Here is a 13,660-nt window from a genome sequence, read left to right on the forward strand (position 1 = left end):
TCCAAATAAGACTTCTTTTGAATGAATTTTAAGCGGAGTTTTTTTTCTTATTTTTCTAATATATTTGTCGATTTATAACGCGAGAGATAACTATTTTCGTCGATATTACAAGACCAGTTTAGTTTTTAACTTCTCTCTCAAATTCAAAATGTGTGCTTAGATGTCATTTGGCAGCGTGAAATAACTTTATATTTTGATATCGTGATTCACACATGCTGGTTACTGGTTAGCTGACAGCTTTTTCGGCATGTGATGACACATCTTGACTATGCAAATGCGTTCGGAACGAAAAATAGCGAATTGTTACGATGTATAATTAACGTGAGTAACACACGCGGTAAAACATGATTGAATACACACTCTCTGTGTGATAAAAGCACGTCTTCGTAAGATGGTCCTTTGTGCGTATGAATTATCTGCTGTTAATTCTACTGGAAATGTTCTCGGCACATCCAAAATTGGCAATTTCACGATACATTCGTGATTCATTCGTTAAAAACACATGCGGGATACAATTCAGTGAATTTTGAAAAACTGGAAGACTTCATTATGACAATAGACTCGAATCGTGATGCATTCCATGCATAATTAGACCTTTACAGCTTATTAATTACTTCTTTATTAGCAATTATCTTCAATTAAATATAATTAAACCAATATAATTACTCTAAGAGGGGTCTTAATTTTCTTAGGCTGGAGGATATTCGATATCCTTGGCAAAACGTATATATGTAGGCCTGCGTATTAGGAACCCACTGACCGAAAGACCGAATGAACGAACTGTGGCTTCTTCCATTTGAGCTTCGCGCAAGGTAAAAGCAATTTTCGTCATTCGAGCGTAGAGCCGGTTATTACTCATCACGAGTTACGGTAGACAAAACTTTCCATTGATTTCGTTGCAGCTAACCGTGTAGTATCCTGAATAGTAGGCTGCTCCTTGCTCCGTTATAACGGAACGGCAAAAGAGAGAAAGAGATAGGAAAGGAGAGAGGGAGGGAGAAGGCGAGAGAAGTAAAACGAGTATATCGAGAAGACAGAATATGTCGAGAAGGCGGATATGAAAATAGGGAAACGGTAAGAGCAAACTAATGACGCGAGAAAGAAAGTAGAATAAAAGGAATAGGAAAGAGAGAGAGAGTGTGTGTGTGTGTGTATATGTGTGTGTATGGATCGTGCCGTGCTTAGAGAAAAGAGAAGCTTATAGCGGGATAAACATTGATATGGAGCGATGTTATGACAGCCTGAAGACACAGCGATGACCGACTGACAGTTAATACGAAGGAAAGAGAAGTATAGGCGCGCCTCTTTTCTCAGAGGTATTGATCATGTTTGATTCGATGACCATATGATATTTTTAAATTCTCTTTGTGGTATTATTGACAATAGAGACACATCCGTAAAAAAAAAAAAAAAAACGCTTTGTAAGTTTGCGAGAACGGTACTACATCCATTCACCCCTCACAACTAAGACGCAAGATTTCACATTTATATCTATCTATTTTTTTTATAAACATTATAATGCGTTTGGTCTTTACAAACGATCGTAGAATTTCGCTATAAAAACATGGAGTGGAAATAAAAGATGATGATGTTAATCAGTTGATTCGCTAAATCATCATAACCGCCCCGCAACTATAACATAAAAAAAAAAAAGAGAAAGAATGACGATTCAGTTAATCGTGGAATGCCCAATACCGTAAGTCGTAAGCCAGAATAACAACGCAAGTCAAGAGAAACAGAAACAATGGCGGATTCTTCAACGGATCGACGAGTCTCAGCCCCCGTCATTCGTAAGGGATGAAATCGAGCGAAGAAAACGGTAAAGAAGGGGGCGGGCAAGGGAGGACGGGACGCATTGCCGTAAGTGCACAGAGGCAAGATGATGGAGCGTTCGAGGAAGCAGGAGAGATGATCGAGCAATCGAGCTCGATAGAGATAGAGGAATAGAGAGAGAGAGAGAGAGAGGAATAGAGAGCGAAAGAGAGAAAGAGAGAGGGAGAGAGACACGTACATGTAGCGATTGCGGGGGAGAGGGGCTGACGGGGAGCAGGGATATCCAAGTGACGGGCCTGGTAATATCGTATGGCAGTGCCGTAAACGAGAGGCGCTTTTCCGAGCGTTGACCCCTTCGGTCTTCCAATACTAACCTCGCCCAAGACCCTGTATCCGCCTCCTCCCGGGAATACGAAATAATAGAAACTTCACAGAGCGCTCGAGAGAAAGAGAGATCACTCGTCTTCGCGGAAATCATGATTGATCGGGAGAGTTCACACGAAACTCGACTAAAATATCTATTTCACCTATGAATGTTGAAGACTTATTGTTAGAATAAATTCGAACACATATAAATATTGACGCACACGGATATTGTACATATTAACTGATACAGGAAAAAAAAAATACAAAAAGAGTAGAGGATATAATAAAAAGACTAGAACGAGAACCGCGGTATTAATTTAATAATTTAATTTAGAATAAGAATGTCGCGGTTATTATTATTTACGATTAAATCTACATCCATCTCATCTGTATATTTAAGATATTATAATTTTATAATCATCTATATAAATATAAGAATCTATATTAAATCTAGTAATTAGTACATATATTCACAATCCGAGTCTATGTATTTTATATAATATCAATTACTCTCTATCTCTCGAGATGTAGAAAAATTTGACACAATCTTGACTCGAATACATACATAATTCCGATTGAACTCGCGGAACACTCTCTGTGTGTTGCTTTTTTTCAGCTAATCTATCTATTTATACAATAATCTAACCTGCCAATTCGCGCATAAAACACGTTTCCTGGAGTTCAATACCTGTTTCTGCGGCGGACAAGTTAGGAAAGAACTGTTACCGCTGTTGCGTTTCGTATTATGACGTTTCGTTCGACAGCGGGAAAAAGATCTACGTTTCGTATGTTAACTCTTGCATGCATAAAAAATGAGTCTTTGAGAGACTGTCTACATTGTTTTCTTTTTCTTACGATACTCTTAAATTCTTTGAATAAACCTTTTCTTTTTTCTTATAGAGGTATCGTAGGGCTATTTTTTTATTTAAATTGGACTATTTTTTTTATTTAAAATTATCGAGATCAATTTTTTATTCTTTGTAAACTACTCGCGATTTATCCGCCCTGCCAATTGACGTCTCCGGAATTCGATCCGCGACAGGAAAATATCCGAATCATCGGTGATTGTCGCGAAATCGAACGCAGCCGTTCTGCCGATCGTTCCGTGGAAATCGCATTACGCGTTTGTCGTTATCGACGATAATTAACGCAGGATTGTTGCCTTTTCCTCGTCTATCCTCTCGTGGCTTCTTATCGAACCCGCGTGACGCGTGTCTCGCTTCCCAGCATGCGATCGGCGTGCTTGTTTATCCGCTATTTATCGGTTCGAGAGCGCAAAGTGCCTGATGGTAGTAATCGAATCGGATGTGTAATCTAATATTGCACCCGTTGTTATATATACACACGACGTTTTACAACAAACATAGCAAACATAGTCTTTCTACGCAGTAGTTTCTCGCTCGAATTATATGGACGTACTTACGTTCTCTCTCTTTCTCTTTGTCTCTCTTTTCCTCTTGGGCGACATTTCGTGCTCGTAACAAAGACTCATTAAAGGGCTCGCGGAAATGAAGGGTCGATCCTCCGGCGCCTTCATTTCTCGGTATCCTTGGGAGACAAAGGAACAAGGAATCGCGCGGAGGTCTTGGATGCTGATGCCGCTTCGTCCGCGTCTCATCTACCCCCGCGAAGATATGGAGGGAGGGGAAATGTGGTTTCATTGATCCCAACATTTACGACGCACAAAACTGTTATGTCACATGATACGTTTCCCGTACTTAATTGAATTTCAGGACCCACTTTTGCAGAGAATGACATCAACAGGCGTGTCTCTCATTTATTTCTGACTCCTGTCCCTTAATTAAGGAGTGGATTTAATTTCTTATTCTCCGCGTTATCGATATGGACTCGTGTCGCTTATTGATGGCTTCCTTGACAATTAAGATTAATAATCTATTATCTGCGAATATTAGCTTCGACAGTAAGCGGTATTAATCATCAACATAATTGCAGGATATCAATAATGTGATGACAAATCATATTCAGTGAAATCATATTAGCGATGTTGGGTAGTTAGAGATAGCTTATCAGCAATATGGGAATTACTTTTATAAGCTCTATTTAGGTCAGATTACACTTGTGACTTCTTAGTTCTAGGAAAAGAGATGCACAATTTACGAGAATATAATCGACTATTTTGTCGTGCTAAAGTTATCATTGGATAAATTAATATAAACATATTAATCATATAAAATTTTTTAATATATATTAATATCTTTATAAAAAAATAAATATATAGAGTCTTGACTGATTATTTATACACTATATATTTGGTTCTTTGCATAAAAAATATTTTCAAATTATAAAATAAATTCTTTCTTGTATAGTTTGTGATATTCTTTTCGATAAAAATCTTTGAGGAAAACAATAAACTTTTTAGTCAATATGTGTCCATGTCATAGTTAATGTACACGTCATGTACTATGCTTTTAAATATTATGCGTTAAAAAATTTTTATAATCATCTTTTTGTTTTACTTCTGACGATTTTTTTTTTAAAGACAATATTTCGTCGAAATTCTTTTCTCTACGCGACTGTAATCGCAATCGATAAATTATACAAGTAATATTCACCGACGAGAACGTGTCCCTTAAATCAGTACGTGTAGTAGGTATACGTCATCGATGCGATTATGCGTTCAATCGCATGACGAAACTATAGTTATCACTCGATGCGGTGTCTTCCTCTCATCATTCTTGTCGTTACAAGTTGCATTGTGCCGGAGACGTGAACTCTCTCTGATATATTTAGCGCGGTTAATACCACTGTTGCTAAGGCATCAGCTGATCAGGCCGGCCGTCAGCGTACAGGGCCGTCTCTTCGACTTCGACCAACGTGTGCTTTTTCCCCTGTTCCTTTTAATACTATAAATCCGCACACGAAATATGCATAAATATTTATAGTTACAATTCTGAAATCTTTGGAGAAGTTGCTGATTTGAAGATATTTATATTATAATCGAATTCTATGAGAGAGTTATATAAAATAAAGTAAGTTAAAAACTCTAAATGCGATTATTCGAAGATTAATAAATATGTAGTGTGAAAGATATGTATCCGTAAAAGATTAGTTTATAATTTTATAAAAACAAATAACAGATATAAAAGCAATTAAAATAAAGGAAGTTTATCGCACACGCACACACACATACATACACCAAAACTTCAAATCATTTCGTCATACTTCTCATAAATGTTATTCGAAGTTAATGAAGTTTGACTAATATATGAGCCTCTTTCTTTTTATCTTTACATCCAGAAAAAAGAGAGAGGGAGAGAGCTGAGCAATCAATTAAACTTTAACCTACACTGATGTTTATCTTTACGCATATTAATTAAAGAGAAAGCAGTAAAAGAGATAAGTTGAAAGAAACTAAAGAGATAGTTTTTCGGTCTGATCAGAGATCTGTCTCTCTTCACGAATTGTGCTGAACATCTCGACTTACTAGGATGTTAATCGTACGGCCTTGCCGCGACCAATGGCAGACGCGTAAAACCGGCGTGCGTTCCCCCACCGCGCTCCATATATCCTGATCTATCTCTCCCCCACTACTTCGCCGCCCGGCAGCCGGCCAGATGATCGCGACTCGCACGGGACAACGCTTGGCGGCGTCAGTTAGTAACCGGCTGTCTCGAGGTACGGATCGTAATTTTATAATCGCTCAGCGTAACCTGATTTCTCTTATTCGACCTCCCGTCTCGCCCGGGTGTGCCGGTACGATACGGTGTGACGCAGTCTCCGCGATTTTCCGGAGACGATTCGAGAGTCCCTTGGTGATAATATTATGACTGGTAATAACAACGCGACGTCAAAGCTCCTTCAGCTCGTTGCTTGTAGTGACAATCGACGGACGTGTCGCGCCGAATCTGGCCCGCCGATTCGCCGGTGATAATTGTCGAGATCCTCGGGTATACGTCGGCAGAACGTTGCGCGACTTGTTGAGAGAAAAAGAAAGAAAGAAAGAAAGAAAGAGAGAGAGAGAGAGAGAGCGATAAATCGAAAATTGTTAGCCGAGGGTGCGCGTAATTATCTTCAGTGTCTTTAACGAAGCCCGCCAAGATTCCTATCGCCAACGAAAACGATCAGCAGCCGGTAGCTGCCGATAAACCTGCCGCGAAACCTGCCACCACGATGGGCAGTATGGGTCAAATAGGAACGAATGAGGTGAGTCCTTGGCGATATTTTTTTTCCCCCATTTTTCGGCTTTTCCGCTTCCCCGAAAGAGCGCGCCGAAGTTGGCCGCGCATCGACGTGTCGATTCGTGTATGCGCGTGCCATTGTGTGCTCCGATACGATCGTTCGAATTTTTTGGACGATCTTTCTCGCTCGAGAGGAACGGACACGCCGATACCCTGATTGCGAGCTCCCGGAAATGCAAGCAAAGAATGAGAAGACATTCTTCGAGATTTGCCTCATCTGAAATGTAGCCGGTACAAAAAAGTTCCTTGTTGAGATCAAGAGATTCCTTTCATAAATCTAGACTCGCGCGATGACTTTTCGGTTCTCTCTGGAATTTTCCACGCCGAGATGTGAGCACTTTGTTACTTACTGATAAGAATTTGTATCGAAAATATGTGTACATACTTTTAAAGCTTATTTTGTGTGCGTGTATATGCCCCGCGTTTTGTTTCGTATATGTGTTACTCGGGGATATTTGCACAAAATGATTTACGCCCACCGATATCTGTTATTGTCGCACAACTGCCTTTAGAAATAGATAAACGAAATAACGTTTGACACGTGATAAAACTACACCACGGAAGATATCACGTTGTTCCATCATGTAATCATTTTCTTTTAATCATACACATCTTGCACTGTCAATCGTTGTCGATATATATAATAAATCTATTTATTTTTCGTTGTTTGCATTGAGAATCGATCACAAATTTCTCTTTTAATTTATATATAATTTATCGGTCTCGCATATCTCGCAAAATATAATAAATACGAATAAATTACATATTTAAATTGTAAACGAAAAATAAATCAGTAATATATATTTCAAATGCTATTTTCAGGATTAAAATAAGCGATAATAATTCTTCTCTTTTCGGATGAAAATATTCCTCGTAAAGTAATTGATTTCAAAACAATTTTTTCTATTTTTTTTTTAACTGATAATAAAATATATATTTACCGTTTCTCGTTGTAAATTTTTGTCTGGTATGTACATATATATTCGAGAGAATCGACTGTATCTTTAATGCACTCGAAGGATGTATTTCTCGCTACCCTCGACTTCCTTCTTTCTTTCTTTCTTTCTCTCGCGCACGCACGTGCGCCCGGCACGCATATTCGGAAAGTCACCGAGACCTTACTCGGCTCATCGGCAGAAATAGAGTACAATAACGCGGTGATGGAGCGAGAGCAGCCGGCCAGGCGATCGGTCGCGTGAATGTGTGTGTGTGTGTGAGAGAGAGAGAGAGAGAGAGAGAGAGAGAGAGAGAGAGAGAGTGGAGAGAAAGACGGTTGCTTGGCAGGAACGAGAGACGAAAGGTCGGAGTCGCGTGATCGTGTTCTGACGTAGCCGGTTGGTCGGGAAGCTTCAGGATTTAACAGCGACGAGTAATTCCTCTTCTCTGTTTACGCGTTTGTTTTATACCGTATCCGTCCGTCCCTTTCCCGATTAATCACGCACTGATCTCGCGTCGAGATAACTACACGTCACGCGTCTCTATGTACGAACCATTTTCTCGGCTTTCTAGAAGTTTCTCTCGGGTTTTCCTTTATTATCCGGTCCCCTCCGGAGCTCTCGACATATCTGGTTGTCCAAAAGAGTTTTGCACAGAACTTTAGAAAGTCTGCGGCAATTCGAATATGGTATTGAACGATGATTTACGGATAATTAGCTTTAGTTTTACATGATATAATAATTGTGTAAAGGAGCTTTGTGTGGATGTAGTACGTGCCAAATTTCGATATTTTGGCACGCATTAGGAAAAGCAAGGTCAGTACTGGTATAAATGTGAGAGATAAATGGACGATTTCCTGGGAAAATAGATTATACAGAGTGTGTTTTATACTTAATAGTTTTGTTCTGAAAGAAGCGATCGATTGGATGGCTTTTGCGCATATTTTCCTTTAAAAAGACAAAAATGTAGGATGGATTTTTCAGAATTTTTTTTATCTATTATTTTATAAGTTCCATTAAAGAATGCTCGAAATTTCGGATTGTCTCGAATCATTTTCTAATTTTACATGATTACCATAAAGATTGTTACAATGTATCGTTTTTACGAGATGCATTATCGTCGAAAACGACGAGTATATATTTACGAGCTGCTCCTTGTATTCTGTCACGAAGTTTAAATATCTTTTTTTCATTGTTTTCGCTTAACAATCTCGATTAGCAGTCTCAGTCCACTGGACGAGCGATGATTAATTCTATTCGGATGATAAAAAATTTCGCGATACTAGTTTATATACTACTTTAATTGTGGTTAAATCGGGGCGATGAATGTATCCTTTGCCACATGCCTCGCCCGATAAGCGATTGCTGGTGACTTGGTAATCAGATGATAAATCAAGTGATCATTCGATTTAATCTTGCACTCACGTAACAACCATATTTTTTTGCTTTCGATTCCGACGTCGATTATAGCATATTTTTAGATTATAGTCGTAATAGCAGAAAATAAAGTATATAAGAAGAAAAGTACTCTATAGTTGATGCAAACAATTTGTTATTAAATATTTAGATGACTAGATAATTTGTTTGACGGAAAAATTCAGTAAAATACGATTTATTCACTCTTTTGTATCATTTCCTCGACGTACGTATTTTCAAAGATACGTATCGTACATAATTTATCCGCGAGTTGTTTTTTTTTTTTTTTACACATTTTTAATTATTTTATTATCAGTCGTGACACGTGCGATGATTAGATCATAGACGAGTGTAAGAATGGTCAGTTGGTTTTAAATTAATAGTTGCTTGAAGCTACGAATTTAAACTAGCAATCTGGAATATTTCTTGTAAATAAAGTCGACAGATATGAATATCTATTCCTTATCTATTTTTACGCTGAGCGTGCCACGAAATTGTGAGCCACTATTGCGTGCATTTGTAGGAAGCAGCTGTGTTTTCATATAATTTGTCCTTCGTAGCATAAACGCATGCAAGTGACACATAAAATTTTCGATCTTACATCAGCTTCATTCCTCTTTCATCAGCTTGTGCTTTAACATCAGATTGAAAATTTTCGTCCTTGAAAACACGTAAAATGATCCGCATATAACATTTATAGCTCGATTAAATGTTTACGCGCTGATCATTTTCAATCAGGAAAATATAGATTTAATCTCTGCAGTAAATTATTAAATATTTAATTAAAATTATTAAAAATCTAATATTAAAGAATCAAAATTAATTTTGTTAAAAATAATTCGTTATATTTTTAGAAAATTATTTTTAATGAAATTTATTATTTATTTAGATCTTATTTTTCTACATTATTCCATTTTCAACACCTTTTGAAATTATTAGAGAAGAATCGATTTTTATCAAAATAAAAAATACGAAGGTTTGGGTTGTTCAAAAATAAATCACAAATAAAGTAAATTAGAAAGAACAAAGTATAACGCGTATTTATATATTTGAAGAATTTGGTATTTTCTCCAAACTTTCGATATGCTATCGGGCGTTTTTTTTTTAGTCGTGTGCGTGAAATATCTTAGGCGGTGCGGTAGGTCTCTCCTAGGAAAGGCGGTGCTATCGAGGTCCACTTCAATTTCATCGGCACTTTTCATCATCCCTCGAATCGAAGACGGTAGACCTCGCGGCAATAAGAGACCATGACAGATTTACTCGAGGTACGACGTAACATACCCAGCACATATTATTTTTTTCGATTATTTCGCACTTTTCACGCATCGCTGTGTTTACTTATTAACGCAAAAAAAAGCGAAATTCTCTCTAGTCAAGGTGATTGACTCGTTAGAAACTCGTTAAGGCTACTCTTGTTGATTTAAGCTAATTTTTAGCAATACCGTTACCGAAGGTGTAAGTTATTTAACCTATATAATGGGTCCGGGGTCTTTCCAACTCATCTTTTTCCAACGAAAGAAAAAGAAGGGTACCCTCTAATAATTATCAGCTCTCTACCTGACCCTCTCCTCTCGCTCAGCATCCGCTATTACGGATGACGCGTGTTTTTCTCGCTTTTGCATGTTTAACGTTTCCCTTGCCGCCACGCTTGTTGCTCGTGTTACGTAATCGAGCGTCGGTTTAATTTCTGCGGGAAATTGGAAATTCGCCGCACGCTCCCGATGTAGCCGGTTTATTTTCGTTCGCGAACGCCGTTTCTACCGGGAGAGGCAAATGGAGGAGGTGAAATTAAGCGGCCGTCTTTGCGCAATATCAGTCGCGGCTCGTCTATTTTTATCGCCACCACCGTTTTCGATTTCCCTCCCTTTGTCTTTCTCTGCCCTCTCCATTTTGTTTTTTTCTCTTTCCTCTTCGTTTCCTTTAACACGCCTGACGAGTTTCAGCGGTGGATGGAGGGTCGTATCCCCGCCGGGATACGAACACGATTATCGAATTTTCTCCTTTTTTTCTTCTCATCTTCTTTTCCCATTCGAGCTCCTGTCTCTCTCTCTCTCTCTGTCTCTGTCGAGACATATACCTGTCACGATTACTCGATATAGTATGTATCATCGTCCCTTTTAAAATTTATTTCTCCCTTACCGTACGAGAATCGGAAGGTCTCGGTTGTTATATATTATGTTTGGTAGAGGGTCGGTGAATAGAAAGATACTCTATCTGTTGAAAACCCCAAAATAATTCTTTCCCACTGTGTGTTGTATGGAATATCAGGTGTGGTTTTTTTCTTTTTTTTTTAACTCGTGTATTAAATATTTTGAACATATATCCTATTTATGTGTGTGTAATGGAAGCTTATCGCGAGGTTACTCATGAGATACGAGGTTGAATTTTTCACATTCTTCGCGCATCTAAGCGGGCTTATGTTTCTTAATCTACGCATGTTTCTCTTCGTGCTCGTCCTTGAAGGGCCCTTCCTAAGGCGGAAATAAACGCCGCGTTCACCCTTCTCTCCCTTTTCTCTCTCTCTCTCTCTCTCCCTCTTTCTCTGTCCCTTTCTCTCGTTCCTTTTCTCCCGTTATGGCGTGTCCTTCTTGCCGCTCTCCCCTTGTGTCGTAAAATTGTTTTCCAACCGCTGGAACTGGTTTCGGAGATCTGGGTTCTAGTTTCCAACGATGTTTACGGTCATGGGCCGCCTTCGCTCTTCTCGCGTATGGCAGGTTCTTCTCGATATTCTTTTTTTCCTTTTTTTTTTTTGGCATTACCACAGCGATGTTAAAGGCTTTTGCCGAATGAAAGACGAGGGGCCTCTTCTTTCTGATGCTGAACTATTCAAAACCGGGCGCAAGTTTCTGCTTTTTGCGACCGGTGGGCGAACTCGTCGTAATAAATTTTGTTCCATCGTGCTAATGTTCTGATTAACGATTACATAGATGACTGAATGTCTTTGGTGTACGGAGAGAATATACGAAGAATATACCGCTAAGAATTTTGATGAAAAGATAAACATGTTAAATTTATTGAGGAGAGGAGGTAGAGATATATATCTCTCAAAAAGAACTCAAGTGTCATTGTAAGTTACTAGAAATAGATTTCGCGGATAAATCCGGAAGAATTTAAAGCAATGGACAAAAGTCCGTTTTTTACCATACAAAGATACATTGTATTTATATTTATATCATGTTATTTAAAATTCACTCGCAGCACAATCTCTGGAATGAAATCATAAAATTCAATCTGATCTACGACGAAATGTAATATTGTAATAACGTAAAATCTAAAAAAAGCATTAAATTAATATTATTATTATTAAAAATAATTTGGATTATTTGTAATGAAATTAATTAATGTTAATTACAGATTTGTTATAATTCAATTAGTTGATTACAGTTTTTATTCAAGATTTTATTTTTTCATATTACTTGATATATGTTATATAAATCTTCTAATATAATTGAGATTAAAATAAGAAATGCATAAAGTTTTAAAATATAAAGATTAATAAAATATAATTATATAAGTATAAAATAAATTCTCAAATGGAGCGAGGCCAAGTCGATGTGTTAGTGGAAATTTTCAACTACGTATTTTGAATGTTTGTATGAAATTCTAGCGACGTCTTGATTACATACGACTCTTTGCTATCCGTAGCTATCCTTTGCTTTCCGAAATCTAAAGAGTTCTTTTCGGTTTTATCTTGAAATCGCGCATAAAAGTCATTTATAATTTATAGGACAAACGGCGCCATCCGGAGAGATTCGAGTCGTAATTTTCGAGATTTGTGGCCAAGTCGAATGTATTCGCGCGTTTCCTGGTTCAGGACCAAGAAGGTCTCTTTGTGCATCATTGGCCTCGAATCGGCCAGTGGGACACAGGGTGATTTTAAGTGCGACGAGGACGGATTATAAGAATGGGGAACGGGAGAAGGAGAAAGAGAGAGAAATGCGCGGTCGTCACGTGGCAGGCCGGCAATCGATACGATGACGTCGGACTTCGCTGGCAACCAATGAGACGGCCGCTCTCGTGCCTTGGTTATAACACTACCATCTACTGATAAGAAGAGAGCATCGAACTCGCAAAGTTTCCTTTGTTCGCGACCTCGGTCCTCCTCTTCTTCCTCTTTTCCCTTCTCGTCGTTTCATCTGCTCGTTCTCATATTTTCCAGCTGAGTTTATTTTCTCTTTAATAATTTCTCTCTCTCTTTTCTCGGCCTTTGTCCATCTTATTTTTTATAAGGTGTCCCAAAAACTACTCTTAACTCTTAATGATAAATTCTTTAACGAATATGAAATTGATTTTTTCATCGGAAGAACTTCTAGAAATATTAAAATCAGAAGATTGCTAAAGGGAAGATCGGCTTTAAATCGTAGACTTCAAGTTGAAAATCTATCATGAAAGTTAAGAACAAACTAGATCACTCTGTATATTTACTGCTTTTTTCGCATTGAAAGATATTTTTCCAGACAATGACTATAGTGGCGTCCGGCGTTCGTGATAGAATGAGAGAGATGGGAGTTGGGAGAAAGAGAGGTGAGCGGGGAGGGATAGATACGTATTCCGCTCTGTAAATTGGCCAGCCAAATCGCTTGAATTAAATTATCGGATTTTATCCGAACGATCTTGGGAACCCGCACCGATATCGGTAGATACGTCGTCGCGAAGTACATATCACTCGCATGACTCCGGCAAAGAGAGAGAAAGACCCTCGTTCTTTCTGCTGATTAATGTGTTTGCTCGCGCGTTGGATAATTCGCAAATATTCTGCCAGAGTATTAGTTATTATTACCGCACTTATTTGCGCATAGAATATCAGTCACTTGTATTATTCTATATATTTTTATCAAGATCGGAGTTAATTAAAATATTTTATTTACAATGCGTGTATGTAAGACGTGGGAAGGGAGATGCATGATATATATATATATATATTTTTTTTTTAATTTTATGCGACTATCTTTCAAATAGAAAACAGTGAAA

The 13,660-nt window shown here is 38.1% G+C and overlaps 1 protein-coding gene across 5 annotated transcripts in view; it reads left to right on the forward strand.

Annotated features, from left to right (window-relative positions):
• LOC115236475 (sestrin homolog) overlaps window positions 1-13,660 on the forward strand; it is a 243,878-nt gene that overhangs the window by 203,998 nt on the left and 26,220 nt on the right. Inside the window, exon 1 of one of the 5 annotated variants that reach the window (XM_029808977.1) lies at window positions 5,708-6,303. The exons of 2 other annotated variants lie outside the window; for them this stretch is intronic. In XM_029808977.1, coding sequence (XP_029664837.1) covers window positions 6,271-6,303 — 33 coding nt within the window. In that variant the 5' untranslated portion in view covers window positions 5,708-6,270. Of the gene's footprint in view, window positions 1-5,707; window positions 6,304-9,807; window positions 9,955-13,660 lie in introns of those variants that run through there. 2 more of the 5 variants (XM_029808996.1, XM_029808987.1) reach the window with 2 other exon arrangements.

The sequence above is a fragment of the Formica exsecta genome, unplaced genomic scaffold (assembly GCF_003651465.1).
Source record: "Formica exsecta isolate Colony F162 unplaced genomic scaffold, ASM365146v1 scaffold111, whole genome shotgun sequence".
Lineage (NCBI taxonomy): Eukaryota > Metazoa > Arthropoda > Insecta > Hymenoptera > Formicidae > Formica > Formica exsecta.